This window comes from Amblyomma americanum, chromosome 6 (genome assembly GCF_052857255.1).
Source record: "Amblyomma americanum isolate KBUSLIRL-KWMA chromosome 6, ASM5285725v1, whole genome shotgun sequence".
Classification (NCBI taxonomy): domain Eukaryota; kingdom Metazoa; phylum Arthropoda; class Arachnida; order Ixodida; family Ixodidae; genus Amblyomma; species Amblyomma americanum.
The window spans coordinates 8,620,569-8,641,684 of NC_135502.1; the positions used below are offsets into that span (position 1 = coordinate 8,620,569).

General features: G+C 47.2%; 2 protein-coding genes across 3 annotated transcripts in view; one reads left to right on the forward strand and one right to left on the reverse strand.

Moving 5' to 3' along the window:
* LOC144136255 (glycoprotein antigen BM86-like) overlaps positions 1–8,518 on the reverse strand; it is a 31,335-nt gene extending 22,817 nt beyond the window's left edge. Inside the window, exons 1-2 of the mRNA XM_077668453.1 lie at positions 8,147–8,518; positions 626–754 (exon numbers count right to left, since the gene is read on the reverse strand). Coding sequence (XP_077524579.1) covers positions 626–754; positions 8,147–8,225 — 208 coding nt within the window. The 5' untranslated portion in view covers positions 8,226–8,518. The remainder of the gene's footprint in view (positions 1–625; positions 755–8,146) is intronic.
* Positions 8,519–15,681: 7,163 nt separating this feature from the next.
* Positions 15,682–21,116, forward strand: part of LOC144136257 (uncharacterized) — a 37,164-nt gene continuing 31,729 nt past the window's right edge. For both annotated transcript variants that reach the window (XM_077668456.1, XM_077668455.1), the window contains exon 1: positions 15,682–15,876. In XM_077668456.1, coding sequence (XP_077524582.1) covers positions 15,778–15,876 — 99 coding nt within the window. In that variant the 5' untranslated portion in view covers positions 15,682–15,777. The remainder of the gene's footprint in view (positions 15,877–21,116) is intronic.

Sequence of the window (21,116 nt, forward strand, 5' to 3'; positions counted from 1 at the left end):
TCATTATCATTGATTTCGGGGTTTAAATAACGCTATAAAGCTTGTTGTTTCGCCATATTCGCAGTGTAGACGCGTGGCCTTCAGTCTCGAAGCAAGCGTCATTGATCCACAAACGCCGCTGTTCCACGCTGCATCGCTACATGCACACCAAGCAGTTGATTTACCTGAGGACGAGCAGAGCAAGAGTAGGCGCAACTCTTTCCGTTATCCCATATCTGGAAATCACTGCGTGTGCACTGGCGTTGCGCCTTTAGCGATAAGATTTGCCCCATGTCAATTGTATCGTTGGGGGCGGGGGTATATGTCCGATTACCACCCATAAGCTATGTGCGTTCTGAGATTTTTGAGCACTAGGTAAAACTGTGAAAGAAGTTTCGTGTCAGAAGTGTATTTTTTTATGTGCGAAGTGACTGCTATTATGTGGTGCTATAAAAAAGTTAAATAACATCGTTAAATTCTGATAACATACAATGAAAATAACGTGCCGCATCGGATATATAAACAAGAACATGTATTAACTCCTTCTAGAGCTTCGCGTAGCAAGGAAAAAAAAAATATCGTGTGACCTGCGACCGCAGCATTGCGTGCAAAGGTCACTGTAGAAAACGCTGCGCTGTGGACTCACGGTAGCATCGTTGAGCTGTCGCATTGAAGTAGCGGCCCTTTCCGCAGCCGCAAGTGAAGTACTTGTTCTCTCCGAGGGCAACGCAAGTAGTACCGCCACATAGCAGTCCGGCAGTAGCGCATATACTGGCTGGAATCCAGAAGCGGCAAGGAAAAGAAAATAAGGCAGTGATCGAGTCTGTTTTCAATTTTGTGTTTACGAGAGAGCAGAAATGTGCGTTTATTTTGTCATGAAAAAAGTTATTCCGCCGCAATTTTGGCCATGAGCTCACGCGATCCGTTTTTTTTTTTCATTTGGCATCAGCCTTTCCGTACTATTCTGTTTAAATGGACACCGAGGGTAGCCCATTATTTTGCAGCAAAAATTGATTCGCTCTCTCTCTCTCTCTATCTCTCTCCCTCTCTCTCTATGGCTACGTTGGTAATAATTGGTTTTTGGGGGAAAGGAAATGGCGCAGTCTCATATATCGTTGGACACCTGAACCGCGCCGTAAGGGAAGGGTAAAGGAGGGAGTGAAAGAAGAAAGGAAGAGAGAGGTGCCGTAGTGGAGGGCTCCGGAATAATTTCGACCACCTGGGGATCTTTAACGTGCACTGACATCGCACAGCACACGGGCGCCTTAGCGTTTTTCCTCCATAAAAACGCAGCCGCCGCGGTCGGGTTCGACGGCTGCGTTTTTGTTATGGTTACGTTGAAGTTTGTCTATTCAAACTCGTTGCGTCATTACTGTAAAGGACGAATCGCGACCGTTTTGAGGCGGAAGGCGGTGTGGCGTAGCCGCTACAATTCAGCCCCGAAAAGCTGTGTCGATGCATGCATCTTGTTTGAAAAATCGGATGGAGCTGGCGACTCGTATATCCTGTACTTTCTAGCTTATCAAAGCTGTCTTTCTGCGAGAGAACGCGGTACCCTGTCGATACAAGCCAATTTAAATTTGTCCTCAGTGTGGCTGTTATCAAAAGGTTCTATCATGTTCCCTTTCCGCAGTGAAGCCAAGCAAGATAGAGGGATATGCCTTAAGACGACCTCTATATCTCTGCTCTCTTCTTTACTTATTAAACACGCTTTTATTTTAAACTCCTTCGAAAATAAAATTCTGGTATTTGACAGCAATGCCGGGGCTCATTAAATACCAGAAAAACAAACAAGCAGTGATGTGCGATTATTCAAAAATTACGAATAGCGAATCGAATATCCTTCCATTCGATTCGTTGAACGAATCATATTCGAAATTATTCGAAACCAATCAAGTGGGTTCTGAAGTTTTTGGGTACTTTCCGAAAAATTTGCAAGTACGACTAAGGTCGGCCGTATTTTCCTTCCACAACTATTCCAAAAGCAGGGCCCACATCGATGCCGCGTACCGTGCGGCCGCCATCGGTATGAGCGGGAAGAAGAAAGGTGCGTCACTGCGACGCGTGGCGGCAGTGCCGTGTGGCTGGCAGTGCCCGCAGAGATTGGACCATGCGGCAGGGCCCGCAGACTGAGCAAACCTGGCCTTGATGCCCGATATCGAATGCCTTGGTCCATACGTAGCTCTCATTCGTCTCATCTACTGAGATGTGGCGCTAGTTTATTTTCTCTAGTCGTCAACCGCAGAAGGCACAGTCTTTGTCAAAAATATACAGCCCAAGAGGTTTTCCTCCAAGCCGTGTCCCGGGGCTCTTGAGCACACTGACACCCCTCAGCTTGGGAGGGCGGAGGACTGAAGTTCCTCCCACCTTCGTGAAATTAGGAACCCTGCGGGGCTCTGAAGAAGACTCCTTGGGCAGTATACTTTTGACGACGACAGTATTTTTTCCATGTATATAAGTTGGAGATGATAGAGTTTTTTAAGGTTTTCTGAGTTAGAAGAGCGCCTTTTTGCACATAACATTGTAAGCGGTGTAGTGCATCAGAAAACAGCTAAGACTTGCCAACTACCAGGATGGTTAACTGAATTGAACAATTAGGTTTTTGACTAATCTCATTGCGCTACTTAATTATTGGGAGACGAGTAGCCGACCGTAATTAATATCCATGGCAGTTTTCAAAATTTCGAAAACGTGGTTACCCACGGCACTGTGGCATAATAAATTTTGGCCATTTCGACGAGTTACGTGCACTGGAGAGCTTGTTTTGCCCGCAAGCTTCTCGAAAGGAAATGTATTTTAACTCTATGTAGCAAACATTTGTTATGCCATAGCGCAGTGCGTAACCGCGTTTTCGAAATTTAAAGAACTGATATGGATATTTCTTACGGTGGGCTACTACGCCTCTCAGTCATTCAGGAGCATAATGGTAACAGTTAAAAGTTAACTATTCAATATTAGTTAGCCGACCCGCTAGTAGAGCGACTGAGCTGTAATCCGACATACTACACTGCTGACAATGCTGTATTGAAAAAAAAAAAAAACGCTCCTCAAACTGAAAGAAACCTGTTTTTAAAAATTGTGTAAAGTGCTTTGTTGAGACCCCCTGTAAACTGACTTCGTGTAACGTCAACAGGCTTAGCTGTACGGTCAAACCCACTAATAACGAACCCGGTGATCACGCGCACTATGTCCTATGTTCGTAGTATGTATAGTCCCAGTATTGTACTGATTCCGCCAAAAGAGACACTTATTTCGTAAAAGCTGCGTTACGCGCATCTGTTTCCTCACAGCAGGCCCTACTTTCCAGGCTTTCCAGAGGGGTCATGTGCTCCTCGCCGAGGTCCTTGCTGCCAACAGCCTGCTTTAGGGAAAGGATACAACTTACTCAGGTTGGACCGTTCGCGGGAGCTGCTCGACAGGTCGGCCACATTAGCAGGATTCCAAGCGGCAAGGGAGTTCTCCTACTTTGGATACAATGGCTTCGGCAGAGCACGGCTCTGATGCCCGCACGGGCGTAGTCGCCTGAGGCAGCATCTAGCCAGTAGTGCTCGACAACGTCTTGCCGCAAACCTGTTTTCGTCTGAAGGTGCGGGGTTTCTACAGCGCCATCTATCGTTCCTAGGCCCATGCAGGCAACGAAGGTAGCGCCCAGCTCATGCACGCATAATTTGTCTGCTGCACCGCCCGCTACACGGCGCAGCCTGCACGTAATATCATCCCAAAATTTGGAGCCAACTGGGCAAACAACTCATACCACTTCACCAGCGTGGCCTTGAAAAAGGCATTGAAACTTCTCAAATCACTGTTGTTAGTCGATCCACGACTGCGGGAAGTAGCTTCACATATGACACTGCCGCTGCGCTCCTGCTTCCACTTGTGACGCTTTCGAGACGCAATGATTGACCCTGTAGGCCATCGGTGCGCGCTTGGCAGGCGGTTACTTGCAGTTTCGATGCCGCCTTTTTATTGCGTGTTTGATTTTCTCCGGGGCGCTGTCGCGGTGGCTGAGAGACGTTCTTCGATTTCTGCGCTTACAGAAAACGCGAAGCTTCGAATTTCAGAATTTCAAGGACGAGTTTACGGCACCTCCTCTTTCGCTATAACCAAATGGCGTGGTCACAGCTGTTGGTTGTATCTGAAAGAAATTGGCATTTATCTAAATATTCTGACAGTAGCACCGCACTCCTTCGTAATAAATGACCCTTCGTTGTATCTGCGGCCGTTATAAGTCGGCTCGACTGTAAATGCGTAAGTATATGATACTGTATCTTAGCACCGCAAGTGGTGCTTCGCTGCTTCGCAGGGTTGCTCCTTGAATAATCGTACAAGTAGGCGAATATTTGTAAAAATATTCTATACATATTGGATTCTGTTTTCTCGCTATTCAACTCGTATTCAATGTGGTTTTTAGCTAAACTGTTCGTATTCGATCTAGTAGGAATTTTTTAGGTGCTCTATTGGTATGCAATTCGGTTTGTAAAAAAGTATTATTCACACACGCCCCCTCCCCCTAAAAAACTTGGCTGTGGTTAAGCTCTGGCTGAACCTTATATTCTGGCTCTGGCACATTTTTGTTATTAATACCCATTAATAGTAATTTGTTAAGTAAATCACTGTGTCGGACTCTGTCGAAAGCCTCTGAAAGGTCAAGGTGTATTGCATCGATTTATTTCTTTTCGTTGAGAGCCTTCGTGAAGTCATTAACTGTCTCTGATAGTTGTGTTACAGTTGACAACTGTTGCCGAAAATCATGCTGATTTAAAAAAAAAAACCTTTTGTTGATTCAACCTGTGTATGGATTGCCTTTGATATTACGTGCTCCAGAAGTTTGCAACAAACACAAGTTAGAGAGATTGGCCTGTAATTTTCAACTTTCTACCGGTTTCCAGTTTTGTGTACTGGGACCACTTTAGCGGTAAGCCAGTCATTAAGCCAGTCATGATGCGTAAGTCAACCATGTTGCGTAAGGGATCATTATACATGTATGGCCACCAGGTATTCTGCTACGACAGCTAAATAATTTATAATCGAATTTCTTTCTCGTGCGGTTTCGTTTTCAGCAGCCGAACGAGAACTGTGATGTCAAAGTGAGGTTATAGGCAACTTGATGCATGAAAAACTGCAACACAATCGCTGTTTCTACATTCGTATTCAATGCGCCTCTTTAGGAAGGCTGGTTTCACCACTATAGTAAATTAAAACCATGAAGCAGAGATTATATCGACGTTTTTCTATGCCTCACGTGACATAAAACCACACTTTAACGTCACAGCCATCGTTCGGCTGTTGAAACCGAAACCATTACTGAAAAAGTTGGTTATAAATAAATTAGCGGTCGTAGGCGAGTACCACGTGATTATTCATGCATAGTAGTGTCTTCTGCATCATTCTAAAAAAGAAAACATGCCACAAAAATTACGTGCCTGTACTCCTTTTAAAAAATCGCAATGTTATCAGTCATATTAAGTCAGTTTGCTGCATCGAGCTGGCGACAGTTTGTTGTTATTGCTTTAGTTCGTTTGGATAACAAAAAGCTCACGCTTTGTACTCATGGCAGTTCTGTTTTAGTGCACTACCATGTCTAGAGGCATTAGAAAGAAGTCATAAAAAGCAGAGATATTTAAATGTACTGTGCCAAATCATTTACGGTGAAATTAACATTAATAAAGATATCTGCAGCATCCAGGTAGATCGAGGTCCCGCCTTAACCAGCACAAAGCGATTCTGCCATACTTGACTCGAACTAACGTGTTTCACTGCTCATTCTTTACGGATGCTATTGAGCCCTGGAATAAGCTGCCGTAGCGGCATATATATATATATATATATATATATATATATATATATATATATATATATATATATATATATATATATATATATATATATATATATATATATATATATATATATATATATATATATATATATATATATATATATATATATATATATATATATATATAGCAGACAAGTTAAAGGAAATGAGGGGCCCGTTTGACAAATTTATGAAGGGGGCCAACAGTCACCGAAACCAAGGTGCATAGGGGAACGTTAATTTTTTTTTTATTTTTTCTTTAATGTGTTATGCTTATGAGTGGGATAATAATACTTAGATTAATAAATTGCTTAAAGAAAATTACTTATAAAGCAGCAGAAAAAACAACCATGCCGCCGGTGGGATCCGAACCCACGACCTCCGAATATCGCGTCCGGTGCTCTTACCAACTGAGCTACGGTGACGGCTGTCCAATCTGCTGCTCTCGTGGGTATTTATGTTTACTGGGTGTAAGAGAGCCTTGAGAGTGTTCACCAGCGCCACCCTCGACCATAGCGGCGGACGTAGCACGTCCTGTAATACCGCGAGCGTGACGTAGAACGTCATCTAACGGTGCGGGCGGAAACTGTGCGAGAGCCCTCTTATGCTACCTATGGCATCAAGACTGCCAGAACCGAGACCCTCGTTAAGCTATTAGCAGACAAGTTAAAGGAAATGAGGGGCCCGTTTGACAAATTTATGAAGGGGGCCAACAGTCACCGAAACCAAGGTGCATAGGGGAACGTTAATTTTTTTTTTTAATGTGTTATGCTTATGAGTGGGATAATAATGCTTAGATTAATAAATTGCTTAAAGAAAATTACTTATAAAGCAGCAGAAAAAACAACCATGCCGCCGGTGGGATCCGAACCCACGACCTCCGAATATCGCGTCCGGTGCTCTTACCAACTGAGCTACGGCGACGGCTGTCCAATCTGCTGCTCTCGTGGGTATTTATGTTTACTGGGTGTAAGCGAGCCTTGAGAGTGTTCACCAGCGCCACCCTCGACCATAGCGGCGGACGTAGCACGTCCTGTAATACCGCGAGCGTGACGTAGAACGTCATCTAACGGTGCGGGCGGAAACTGTGCGAGAGCCCTCTTATGCTACCTATGGCATCAAGACTGCCAGAACCGAGACCCTCGTTAAGCTATTAGCAGACAAGTTAAAGGAAATGAGGGGCCCGTTTGACAAATTTATGAAGGGGGCCAACAGTCACCGAAACCAAGGTGCATAGGGGAACGTTAATTTTTTTTTTAATGTGTTATGCTTATGAGTGGGATAATAATACTTAGATTAATAAATTGCTTAAAGAAAATTACTTATAAAGCAGCAGAAAAAACAACCATGCCGCCGGTGGGATCCGAACCCACGACCTCCGAATATCGCGTCCGGTGCTCTTACCAACTGAGCTACGGCGACGGCTGTCCAATCTGCTGCTCTCGTGGGTATTTATGTTTACTGGGTGTAAGCGAGCCTTGAGAGTGTTCACCAGCGCCACCCTCGACCATAGCGGCGGACGTAGCACGTCCTGTAATACCGCGAGCGTGACGTAGAACGTCATCTAACGGTGCGGGCGGAAACTGTGCGAGAGCCCTCTTATGCTACCTATGGCATCATGACTGCCAGAACCGAGACCCTCGTTAAGCTATTAGCAGACAAGTTAAAGGAAATGAGGGGCCCGTTTGACAAATTTATGAAGGGGGCCAACAGTCACCGAAACCTAGGTGCATAGGGGAACGTTAATTTTTTTTTTAATGTGTTATGCTTATGAGTGGGATAATAATACTTAGATTAATAAATTGCTTAAAGAAAATTACTTATAAAGCAGCAGAAAAAACAACCATGCCGCCGGTGGGATCCGAACCCACGACCTCCGAATATCGCGTCCGGTGCTCTTACCAACTGAGCTACGGCGACGGCTGTCCAATCTGCTGCTCTCGCGGGTATTTATGTTTATTGCGTGTAAGCGAACCTTGAGAGTGTTCACTCTCTGGTGAACACGCTGGTGAACAGGTGAACACGCTGGTGGTATATATATATATATATATATATATATATATATATATATATATATATATATATATATATATATATATATATATATATATATATATATATATATATATATATATATATATATATATACGTTTTTTCTTTTTCTATCACTGTAATGACCCCTAATTGAGGGTTGACTGTATTCATGAATAAAACAAACAAACCAATAAATAAATGAATAAAAAGCGGTGGCAAAGTCTAGCGGACGGTACAGCATAGGCCCGAATGGCGCTGCCTCGTATCGCCGCCGCATGCAACCCAACGTCATGACGAAGGACCAAAGAATCTCACCAGGAGGCTCAGCGGTGTCCGTAGCTGACGCAAGTCCGACGACGACACCAAGGTAGAGAAATAACCTCACGCCGTTCATGTCTCCTCTTCGCTCGGTCGTACGCACAGCGACTGGAACGTCCCGTATTCTCAAGTGCGCCAGTGCGCGTACTGCGTTGTCAACCACTCCCGCGAGACACGGCTTATCGGGCGCTTATAAGCTGAGGCAAGAGTTATTCATAGCGCCTCCTACTCACGGTGGGCAAACCGCGAAAAAGAAAGATATATCTTCTTAGTTACTTTGCATCTTTTCTTTGCCTAAATGCCGGGATTTCTGAGCCACGTGCAACTTTTACCGTCCATATTGTTCGGAAGGTACAAATTCCAAAGGAACACCTACTTGAATGTAAACGGTCCTGCGTAGGTGCAGGCCGAAAGGCATCTTATCGTGGGCGCTTAGCTCCCTCTCGGTGTCTGATAAGCGACGCTTCTGACGAGATAAGAAACATAACCGACGTGTTTGTAATGTGTGTCAGTTGTGACTCCAGGCAGCGTTTCTTCGTTGCATGCAGATGCTCGTAGCTTTCATAGTGAGAGAAAGAGCCGTCGTTCGGCCGTGACTGTTTGCTGAGAAACAAATATGGCAGATTTAAGTTTGCATAATTTGAGAGCCTCATACGTATCGCCAGGCGAACATTGGCCCTACCACAAAGCATAAGGAAAGGTATTTTCCTCTCGATGGTTCATGGCATGCTGCGAACTTTTGTAAAGGCTCTCTTTTGACTTGAAACAGCACCCACATTAGTCTAATCATCAATCTGCGTTTTTTTGCGGACAGCGAGCTTCTCTGTGAACTATGATCTCACAGTTGATGCCGAGAGAACATACATTCGTCTGTCATCGCATTTTGTGTATCCTCAAAAAAGTTGCCCCCGATATACCTAAATGCGACTTAGGTGGGCTAGCCGGTCTTTTCTTGTTTAGCTCTGTTTATCTTTGAAATTTCAAGTTGCACCTAATTGTTTTTACTGTCGTTCCTAGATTGTCGTCTTGCGATATGCGGCCTGAGCTGCACGTTGTGATTCGAGTGGCGGTTCCCTTTTTTCTACGGTCTCTGAAGCCACTTGTACGCTCCTCTCGACTGCCTCCGGTGACCTCATCGTTAGCGTCTTCTTTCGCACTCTTCGCGTATTCATTTGTTTCCGCATCCCGTTTACCAAGCTTATTCTGTCTTCGCCGGCTCTGCTTCGGCTTACCGCCTCGCTACATCCTCTGGATCGGTTTACCTTTGTTGGCGCTCTCTTTTTTGAGTCTGTGCTCAGCTCGCGTTTGTCGTAGGACCGGATTTTTCCACGATTCGCCGTTTGCTGGACTGCAAGTTTTCCCGCGGTGACTTCATCCTTCGCCTCCATATACGCCTCTTTCGCACTCCTCCGACGCTTCTCCGAGTTGCTCCGGGGCTTCACGCGCAGACAGGACGCCTGTTGCGCTAGCGCGGAATCTAGGATTAGCACACTAAGAACTGGACCTCCAACGCCTACCACGACAATATACGCAGGTAATTTGGGTGGAGAAGGAGGAGGAGGTTCTTTTGCTGACTAGAGCCCTCAGTCCAGGGATCCCTGTGCCTCAGCGATCCTGCAGGCCTGCTTAAGCAGCTGTCGCTGGTCTAGCAGATTTGTGCTGGTCAGAGCGGTCTCATGAAAAAAGGCTCTCAGGCCATCTCCGTTTTGGCAACCGTATCTTCTCGGCACGCCCGATGAGCCGGCTCTAGACGGCCAACGCCGTGCTTGACAGCGCATTTTCCCATGCAGAAAGGGTGGAGGGGAGCGGTCATGTGGGGGACGCCGCCGGGAGGTTTTGTGTAGGCCCAAACGGAATGGTTCAGTTTAGGTCGGTGCTGTTGGCCGCACGGGCATTTCTCTGGGTAGAGGCTCGAGAAGAACAAGTGTTTGTGATATAGGCTATAATACGCGTGACTGAATTTAAACTCCACGCCACAGCTTAGGCCTTGGTAAGTGTTGGGTATGGTAGTGGCACTGATCTTCTTTGTGTACGGTAATAATCTGAGATGTGGGTGTAAGCGTGGATGGATGGATGGATGGATGGAAGGTAGGAGCGTGCCCTTTGAAACGGGGCAGTGGTTGTTGCCACTATGCTCAGTTTTTTTCCTTTATTTTTGTTTAACTCTGCTGTACGTTGTTAATAATATTCGCCATTTTCTTTAAAATACATCTTCCTGCACTTTAAACTCATGTCACCACTCTGCTTTTGTGCCACCAATCCTCCAATCGCTTTTTGCTAATTTCCGCCGCAGATTTATTTGCATGACTGTTTTTATCTCTAAACCCTAAGGCCTCAAGAAGAGTTACTGTGCCTGCATCGACAGCGGGATGGATACCATCGCATTTTAGGATGAGGTGTTCTATTGTTTCTACGGATTTACCACACACAGCACATGTTTCATCTTCTTCGTTACATTTCTTTTTGAAGCTGCGCGTTCTAAACACCCTGCCCTAGCTTCAAAGAGGAGGGCGCTGCCTCTTGAGTTATCATAAAACGTTTCCTTCCTGATCTGCCTTTTCCAGCATCTACCTTTTCCAGCGTGCCGAGCCACGAAGGCGCCCTCGGTGTCTGCTTCCTCCTCCGCTTCCGTCGGCAGCGCCCGAAAGGTTGCTGCTCGAGCGTGAAGGAAGGCGTGACCAGGTGTCCAGACTAGCGCGTGGTGGGGATTATGTCAGGATTTATTGATGAGATTGATGGGTCTGCAAAGATAAAGCACCCTTCGCGAAGGCGCGGCACGTAGCCTGTCTGTAATCTGTAATCTGTGTGTTGTCTGTAACGGTTGTGTATGTCGAACTAGCGTGGTGTTCGTCACGCGTGGCCATGTGGTGTATGGAAGCGAGTGCTACCGCTATAACGGTCTCCTCGGCCGGCGTGCTCGAGCGCATGCCTCGAACGCAGCCGATAATCTGAAGTGAGCCAGTGGTGTTTGTGACTGCTAAGCCCACAGCGTCTGTGCCGGACGGGTATTTCGCCGCGTCGCCATACAGGACGTTTTCCTCAGAGCCATACTGGCGCAGGAGCGCCTTGACTCTGGCTGTCCTACGGCCGGCGTGGAGCTCGGGGTGCATGTTCTCTGGGACGGGAGCGACTTTGATCTTAGCTGTGAGTCTGGCCGCGATGGTATGGTACTTCTGCTGCCATGGAAGGGCCGGCCCCGGGTAGCCTCGTCGACGTAGAACGTCCCGACCTATTCTCGTGTATCGGAGACACGTGAAATGGCCGGTCCTTTCGGCTTCTACCATCTCTTCTCCCATGTGGTGTAGGCCCAGCTGGGGCAGGTGGTGTGTCGAGGTGTACGGGGCCAATCCGAGGGTTCTTTTGACCACCGATCGCAGGAGGCCATTCAGACGGTTCAGCCGGCTTCGATTAAGTCGTTGATAAGGTGCGAGGAACGTCACCCGGCAGATTAGCAACGCCTGCACGATTCACATCGTGTCACTTGAGATTCGGCGGATCAATTGTGCCACCTGGGCAAATTCATTCTGGAGTGAAGGAAGATACTTCTTCCAGGTCCACTGTTAAACGCGCAAAAAAATGATAGACGAATAATGGATTTGGTGCTGCAAGGTATGCGTTAGCATTAGTGTTCCCGACGGAAGGAGCAGCCGCTGTCACTGACGGGTTCAGACCTTGTGAGCGAGTGTCATGAAGCAATCCGTGAATAAAAGTGTGACACTGTGTACACCCGCTGCATAATCCCGATCCAATCAATCACAGTGGGATACGTCATGCTCCTTTTCCACTCTCCCCCACTTCCTTCCTTTTACATCTCCAACTTTTTCTCGCCCTTGGGGGATTGCTGTCTCTCCACTTTGTAACGCGCTGCCCGTCACCTGCCACCAAGTCTTCGTCTCCATTCTGTGCTTTTCTTCCCACTCTTCTCTGAAAGGGAAGATGGGAAGGAGAGGGAGGGCAAACTTTATTTTAATCGGCCAAAGTAGCAGTTGGTGTGGGGATGCCACCTGCCAACCGAGGCTTTAGACTGACGGACGAATAGATTTTTCAGCATGGGGTCCTAACGCTAACACATTAAAAAGAAAGTCACTAGCGCTGCCCTGTCTGTCTCTTGTTTAGTACTGCTTAAATATGTATTGGGCACGCATGTCCAGACACCAGAATCCCGCCTACAAACGGCTGCTTCGGCCAACAGCCTTTTTGCTAAACAAGCTAACTGAACGAGCACAGGATAAGCTGTGTTGTCGAAGCTTTCTTTCAAGAGAAATGACGATCGCTTTCCGTAATGGCACGGAGAGCGATTGTTTCATGCGCCCACGCATATGCCGTACACGAGGAAAAGAAAAGCAAGGATGGCGTTTGTAAAAAGTGAAGACCCAGCGCGATAACGGGCGATTTTGCTCGGGGTTGGTACCCATTGGATTCCTACCTGCGCACTAAAAAGCCTCTGTATACAGGAGCACAGGTTGTATTTCACGACGTTGGCGCGTCGAGAAAATCGGGATAGGTCTGAATGTTAGAACCACAGAGCCGGGCGGGGATAATTAAAACTCTCCACAACCTTCACACAATAATGGCGCCATTACAGAATTTATCATTGCTGTAGAGGGTCTTGACGTCAATCTATCAGCATTACGTAGTGGCTCGGAAGAAAGAAAAGCAATTGCGCTGAAAAAAAAAAAAAACGGTCGAGCTGGCGCTGGAGCCGCTTCTTCTTGAGTCGTGAGCTGGGCGCGCTACGCATCGACCACCGAATTTCATTTTCTTTATTGCCCCTCGGCCACTGAGGAACATTTTCTCTTTATCGCCTTCAAACGCCTGGGCTGGCACCTTAGCTGGCACTGAACATTCGAACTTTTGACAATACAATTTTATCATCGCACCAACCACGTGACGAACCACGTGATCAGCCACGGCGCCGCCGGCAGCTGCTCCGCATCACGTGACCAACCACGTGACAGCGTGGCGGCACAGCCACAAGGTGGCGGCGCCGCCACCGCCACGCCGAAGGCTCGGAATGCTACCATAATGTAGCTATCGTTACAATATAAAGAAAAGTAATAATAATAGAAGAAATAATCGTGTCCGCGGATGTGAAGTGATATGCAAAGAGGACCCCACGCCGCTGAATGAACTCATCGACGCTATTGTGTCATACCCTTAGGGCTGAGTCCCCCCCCACCCATTTTTATAAATGGATAAGAGTGCAGCATAGCCACGCCGACTTGAGAAGCCTCGAGGTATGGCAAAAAAAACTTAAGTTTCACTATCGCAAGTTGAGTGTTGCAACGTTGTCCCTCTAAATAAAAGGAATACGTCAGCTGATGCATTTGATGCTACTGGCGCTGATTACCTCATTTACCCGCGTATGGAAAAGTTCTTGACCTTTGTTGTGCTTACAAAGTAGACAAGAAATGTTCTGCAAGTTCCTGAGCATGAAGGCGAAAGTCCTTCGTTTCTGTTGGCAACAACCTCAACTTAAAATAGCTTTGAAGGGGTGTTGTTCGTAGCATAGCGGTGAGCCTGTCTCTTTGTGCCTTCTGCCATCGAGTGCGCAGAAGTGGAACATAAATGTCATCTGTGTGCCTTGGGAAGAAAGAGGACTGATTGGACCAATGGCACTGACGTCGTGTCTGCATAATTTTTCCCTCATAGTGCGCTACCGGTTGTGCGATGACTCATGACCGCAGGATGACTCGAAGCACCCTCAAAATGTGCGGCACACTTTCTTTACAGTATACAGTATCGTTAAAATACGCGATACACTTAAAATGCACTTTCAATACCAATACTCTAGTACCTTTTTTTTTTGGCAAGCGATATGTAATGGAGGTACACAAAATGTATCGAAAGATAGTATCGAAGGCACCTCCGCCGATAGACAGTGACCGTGCTTTATGTCTACATGCGTGTCGTGTTATACAGGCGCGTTAAAATAAAACGGAGCCCAATTTTGACTACTAAAATGCCCTAACTGAAATTGCAAGCTATGGCATGCCCCTGGGCGTAGTGGACTCTACTGGTTTTTAGCGTGCACAAACGACGTTTCTTCATGTGTGATAGGGAAGTTCAGATTACAATGAAAACGGATAACCGTGCTCCGTTTATTTATGACAGCACCTGTACGTGCGCTTGCTCTGCTAGGCATTTGCATCAAAGGCTCAAGTTCTTGCAGCTAAGTCGGTTCGCGCTGAAGCGTTTTATGCAGCTTTTTGAACGTATGCCCTTGCAAGGCCATTGTTACTTACAGTTGTTCATTTTTATAGCTTTCTCTTTGGCACCGTTGTTTTAATTGCGGCCACGAAAGTGGTGGCTATTCGAAAACCGAACTACACGTCATATCTTCTGCTGAATAACATTAAAACTGAGCATTCGAGCCTGTGTTCGAGTGAGCTGGGTAAAGGTTAAAATGTCACTGTTTTGAGGGGGTCGGCCATCTTAAAAAGGTAATGTGCAGTTTGGGCATTGCACAGGGGGAAACCTGTTATTCGTGCCTGAAGCACCCGCATATAACAGAAACGTTCAAGCAGCGGCTGCCGCTGGGGGGATGTGCGGATTGTTCCGCACTTGTGTTATACTACTGCCTTCATTTGAGGCGCCTGCGTTGGGCATTTGTAGGGTTTTTTGCGTTCGCTGTTTCTGGCTGACCACCTGTGCGCCGTATGGTGGAAGAACACTAGTTAGCCAGCCGTAATCCTTGTGAGGAGCGCAGCGCAGAACGCTCTCGCAGCGCCTCTAGCGGAATATTTTGAGGTTGGCATCAGAAGGACTCGCATTTCCCAGGACAGACTTCGGTACCGATTTATTTGCTGTCTTGCTCCAAGGCGTTTGCAGGTCGAACAACTGCTCAGACTGCCAGAGTTATCAGAGTTAACTCAATAAGAGGCCACGCTGCAGTTACAGGAAAATTTAACGATCTCCTCTACAAGTGCTTGTTTCGAGTTTTCAGCGTTTTCTATAGCGCTCCTGTCTATTGGGACATTGCGTAAATTGCTGAAATGGTCAAGTGACGAGTCTCATAAGCTCAGTACAACACTGGACACTAAGAACAAATATTCAAATCAAATCTCAGTGCAGCACTGGACAATAACAACAAATACTCAAATCAAATGAAATCAAATCAAATCATTTATTTAGTACCTTCTTTCTTCCGCAAGCTGTAAGTAAAAATAATGCTACAGCACAATTTATATTGAACTTAATAATTAACAACTAATATTTCATATTCAGCCAGGGCCTCTGGAGAGGAAGCCGCCAATGCGTGTGCCGTTCGAGTTGCACATTTTTTTAAAAGCACGAGTTGCTGCACTACCGGGAAATATTCAGAAGGAAACAGCGAATGCCTAGGTCTGGAACATTCACCCTGTTTGCATGTAAACAGGCGTGGCAGCCTACACGCTACGCGCGCAGCGCCACCGATGGCGGCGACGTTACGCGCTTTCCGAGCGCTTCTCTCACCGAGCCTTTGAAGACTGCTGCGCGCCTGGTCGTCAGTCATATCCGCTTCACAGTATCTCCTCTGGAGCTAAGGATACTCTTCGCCAGGTCTCGCACATTTCGTTCCACGTATCCAGACATCACGCTCGTGTCCTTCAAGGCTAGAATTTCGAAACTCGTCTCGTGGTTCAAGAATGGCTGTTGACGGCGTGCCAATTATTGAACTGACAGCTCGGCAGACTGACCTGGTGATAGGAGCCAGGCTGGCGGGAGCTGCTCACGTCTACTACACGGTGAGTTCGCGCGACTGGTCGACGACTGGAACAAATCTCTGGGTGAAGGGAAGCATTTTGGCGTGTAACTGCTCGCGTCAAAGCTGTAACTTGCGCGAATTTTGGTTCCACCGAAAGGAAGAAAGCAGTGTGTTTATGTTGTCCGATGCATGTACAACCAGTTTGCATGTACAAGCCCAATGGCTATGCTTAGCACTGTTTTCTTTCTTGCCTCAATGAAAATTCTATTGGTTTTTGCCTGGTCACTGCAGTTGTTTTGCCTGAAAATTTTTATAGTCTCTGCGTACAGTGTTCATCTGCAGTATCTGTCCTTAAATGGGATTCATGCAAATAAATAATACACAGAAAAATCGGACACTTCTTTTCACTCAGGCCCGAAGCGCTGCTCATCTTCTTTCATCGCAAACTTACCATTCTCACAGGGATTATTACAGCTTTGATATCTAGATAAGATTTATAGTGCAGTGGGCTGTGCTGGAATTACTTTATGCGCTCCTCACGGGAACCCGATTTTCGGGTTCCGAAGTGCGGCTGGAGCCTTTATTGGCTATGTGTGATCACGAGTCTGATACGCCCCTACACCACGCAGAGAAGTCGACACCCCTTTCCCGCTTAGCACCTCATTCTTGCCGGAAGACCGGCAACTGAGCTACTACTGCTTCCTTGTTTTGCAGGCTTTCTTTTTGTTCGAGTGCACAGTTTCATTACGTCGTGATTATTGTATGTTGAATAGGCAGTTTTAATTATAAATTTTAGCTTGAAAAGTTCTTATGATTGGCGAAGTTTCCCACAGATGACGCTGCCCTACTGCAAACGCCTGTCGCTTAGATTTAGTCGATATGGCCCTCGTGTGCTGACGATACACTATAATAGCCGGCTTGCTCACATCAAAGTACTTTTACTGCAATAAGTAGAGTTCAACGCAAAATAAGCGCAATAAATTAATACCTGCTCTAACTGCTGCTATGGTCATGGCTCTTGCATACAAGTTTAGCTGCTTTCCCGCATAAGTTAAGTGCTTTGGAAAGAAAGATGGTGTGCTCCGTACAGCTCACATCCAAAGTATAACACAGTAACTGCGGACGTCGCAGTTACACAGATCCACATAGACGGCTGCAAGCAACGTTGTTTAAATAACAAGTTGTGGTGATTCAGACATTCTTCTGTCTACAAATTCACGTTCCGCAAAAAAAAAAATGAAAAGGGCTTGCCAATGATGTCCATGATGCTTCCAGGAAGGTGACTTCATGTCAGGAATTTACAGGAAGGGAATGTCTGAAAGGCTTCGTACATGTCGCGAAAGTCTGAAAAGCGAAAACGAATCAGAGAAAGTACAAGTATGCACGTCATTTTGTTCTTAGTGCAGAAAAGACGCGGTGTACAAACCTGGTTTTCGGCCAGTGTTAATGTCGGTCACACCGGTTTATCGAAGAACAAAATCTATGTACGACCTAGCCTTCTGTAGCCAAGGTCAACGGCAAATAAATCGGCTCCTAGGCAGGTTAGAAAAGCAGCGCTTGAGCCAGGTCTGTTCACCGCTGGATCCTCGTAAGCCGCTGTCGAGTATTTGGCTCGTTTTCAGATGCTTTACCAACGCCACACTGAAGTAGAGGTAACGGAATATTTCTTCGAAATGGTTGTGGGCCCGACTCAGGCAACACCACCCAGTTCGGAGGTTGTTGCTCCCGCTTCACAAAGCAACCACTACGACCAGCTCGTCTCGATGCCTGAATGAAACACCGCTCTAGCTTCGTGCAGGCACCCACTTGCACCTGTTGCTGACGGGATTTCATACTCAACTCTCTTTCACCTTGGTTTGAATGGTCGATGTGCGTTGCTCAATTATTTCATTGAAATATGGGTTCCCGGTAATGTTCCAGGACACTGTAGGATCAGTTGCCTTGTTGCCCTTTTGAAACCTGGAAAGCCTCTTTACGAGCTTACCTCATGTCGACCAGTTGCCCTCGCCAGCTGTGTTGGAAGAGTTATGGAGGGCACAGTGGTGGCGAGGCTTGAATGGTTTCTACAAAGGAACTACTTTGATACGAACATTATGACCGGGTTTCGGACACGGTCTTCGATCGACAGCGTCATCGACCTAGTCATGCACGACAGTGGAACATGAAAAACGTCGCAGCAGACAGCGGCTGACTTCTTGGACATTAAGGGGCTCACGACAGCGTCCTTCATGACGCGGTTCTTGATGCGCTTGACGACTTGGGCGTTGACGGCCGGCTCTACGTATGGATTGTGACTTACCTCAGCTGCCGCTTAGTTTACTTGTCTACGCCTGATGGAGAGACCCCTAGTCGTCCGGTCCGCTGTGCAGTTTCCCAGGGAGGAGTCCTCAGCCAAACATTATTTAACGTTGCGTTGATTCTTCTGGTGAATGAACTACCAGCTAACGTCCATATCAGTACATATTCTTATGACACCTCCATCTTGGCTTCTGGTTCGGCACGCCCATAAATGCTTGCCAGATTACGACGCTATGCATCATCTACATCGATATACCTACGGTGTCAAGGTTTGCTCTTACCACCAGAAGAGTGTGATGGGGCCCCATTCACGTAGTAGTGTTGAAATCTGGGTCAGTTGGTACATGTTCAGGAGTAAAACGTGCATATCTATTTTCCGCTACCCGATAACGCTACGCGGAGGTGAGATACCTTATTCTTCCACCATAGATTTTTGAGCTTTATCATTGACAACGGTCTGTCATGGTCGCGGCACTTCGACATGCTAAAAAGGTACTAATTTTGCCATTTTCTTTCCTTCCTAGTAGGTATAAAATGGGGTCCAACGGAGCGCTCGTTACTAAGACCGTACCAAACTCAGTTCGTAGGGTACGGCCTTCCATTACTCTCAATATGAGGATTTCCTGGTTGCGGATGTTAGGGAGCGTTTAAGTACAGACACCAAAGGCATGCCTTGGATTGCCATGGTGCATCTCTAACAAAGGCATGATTGAAGAAGCGCATGTCTTGCTATTATCGATATACTTGTTACAGGAAGCACTTCGTGTGTGTTTACATTCACTTACTCATCACCGTTATCACCCGCTGACGATTCTGAATGAGCGGCTGGACAGCAGCTTTTTAAGTGCACTCCACTGCCATCAGTTTCAAATACCTTCGGGCTACGGCCTTCCATTGCATCCCCTCAAATTACCGTGGGTGATGGCTCAACTTTCGGTATGTCCGCATGTTCCCGGCGTACTAAAGAAATCCATGGTACAGTCAGCGCACTGAGGCAGCCTGCTATGACGTACATCTGGTCAGAATATCAGGTGTACATTCACGTAAACACCGCCGCGGTGGATCTGTGGTTACGGCGCTCGGCTGCTGACCTTAAAAACACGGGTTCAGTCCCGGCCGCGGCGGTCGAATTTCGATGGATGCGAAATTCTAGAGGCCCGTGCACTGTGCGATGTCAGTGCACGTTAAAGAACCCCAGGTGGTCGAAAATTATGGAGCCCTTAACTGCTGCGTCTCTCAAAGCCTGAGTCGCTTTGGGATGTTAAACCAAACCAAATCAACCATTCACGTTTACATTGACGGATCTGTGCCACCAATGGCATCGACAGCAGCTGTGGTGATGTCCGCTGGACAGATGACTCTCAAATTCGTTCCGGGACATAATTCAACATCAACCGCTGCTGAGCTTGTGGACCTTCGGGAAGCGATTTGGCACATCTTCGGGGAACAACTTCAAGAGTGGTGCATATTCACAAACTAAAAAAATTGAAGGACGCTTAAGCTTCGCCTTTAAGAGTGGAACGCGACAGCGTGTTGCAGCACTGCCACGCGTGCACGGAACTCCAGCAGTCCACGGAACTCCATCGCCCGTTCGGCGCGGCGCCTTGCCCGTTACATAATTTGCTCTGCTACATACGGTGAAACGGACGCGCGGAACAGCAAACCACGTAGAAGCGCTGTCAGGCGCCTTGCCGAAACACGCCGGACTCAAGTTGCGGTTGTAATTCGTCGGCACATCGTTCTCGACAGATACTGCGCCATTTCCTTTCCCGAAAAAACCAATTATTATTATTAAAGCCAATGCCACGAACGCCAGTATAGCTTCCGTGCCGAACGATTAGGCAGCAAGCTTCGTGGTGAACGCGCTTTGGAAGTGCACTGCGTTGTTCGCCGCTCACCGTGTGATTCCTGCGCCCCGCACGGCCCCACTGCGCCCGAACGAAACGAGCGGGAGACGCTGCCGTCGCGCGCTATCTGTTGTGTCAGTGGCGTACATTGCGAGGAGGAGGAGGAGAAGGAGGAGGGAGAGGAGGAACTTTTCGCTCACGGCCAACAACGCCGACGCCGACGACACCGGCTTTTCTGCGACACGGGGCCCTTAATCCTGTCGCGTTAAAACCTGCGCTACAAATTTTAGGACCGTTCCAATGTCACGCCGCCTACCAGACTCTGTCACTAGAGATCACTGAGTTGCATTCATCTGCTCAAGAAAAAGACCACCACATAATGTTTCTGTGGATCCCTGGACAGTGCCAGCTCGATTCATATGAGAGGGACGATACCGAAGCAAAGAGCGTCCTCACCAATAGCTTCCGTACAGTTCTGCCTTTCTGAAGACCGGACTCCAGTTCTCAAATTTACGAGGAGTGCAACGCGAGATGCTGGGCTCAGCCAGGCCGCTCGGCACATGCGCCTTAAAATACTAGATCTGGCAATGAAATATTTAGTTCCGCGCCCTCATGCAAGCTTCATACATATACTCTGTTTCGTTTAGAGTCCGCTTTCGCTAGAAAGTACTTGTATTTAATTGGACTAGCGGACTCACCGGACTGTTCCTCTTGTGGCATAACCGAGACTGTAGCATGTACCAGTGGCGTGTCCAGTTAATGTGCGTGAAAGACTAGCTTTCGCCGCTTCCTTAAAGCGTTTAGACAACAGGCCACTCTCGGAGGACTTGCTGCTATCGGCGCTTGGCCACACATGCAGTTGCAAAGCAGTACAAGCAATGCGGACGTTTTCACGCTCTTTGAGCGACACGGGCCCCGACTCGCGGTTCTGATGCAATCAAATGTACGTCTACATATTTCCACAGACTAAAAGACGACAAAGTGGGCAGTGGTGCGGCACGGAGCGCTAGCGCTAGGCCCACCGCCATTAAATCGTGCCATAGCCATCAGTCATGTCGATGTCTCTTCACCTGCTTGCGATCACGTAATATTTGGTGTGATGTGCGGGTGACCATCACCATGCTGGTGCTGGAGC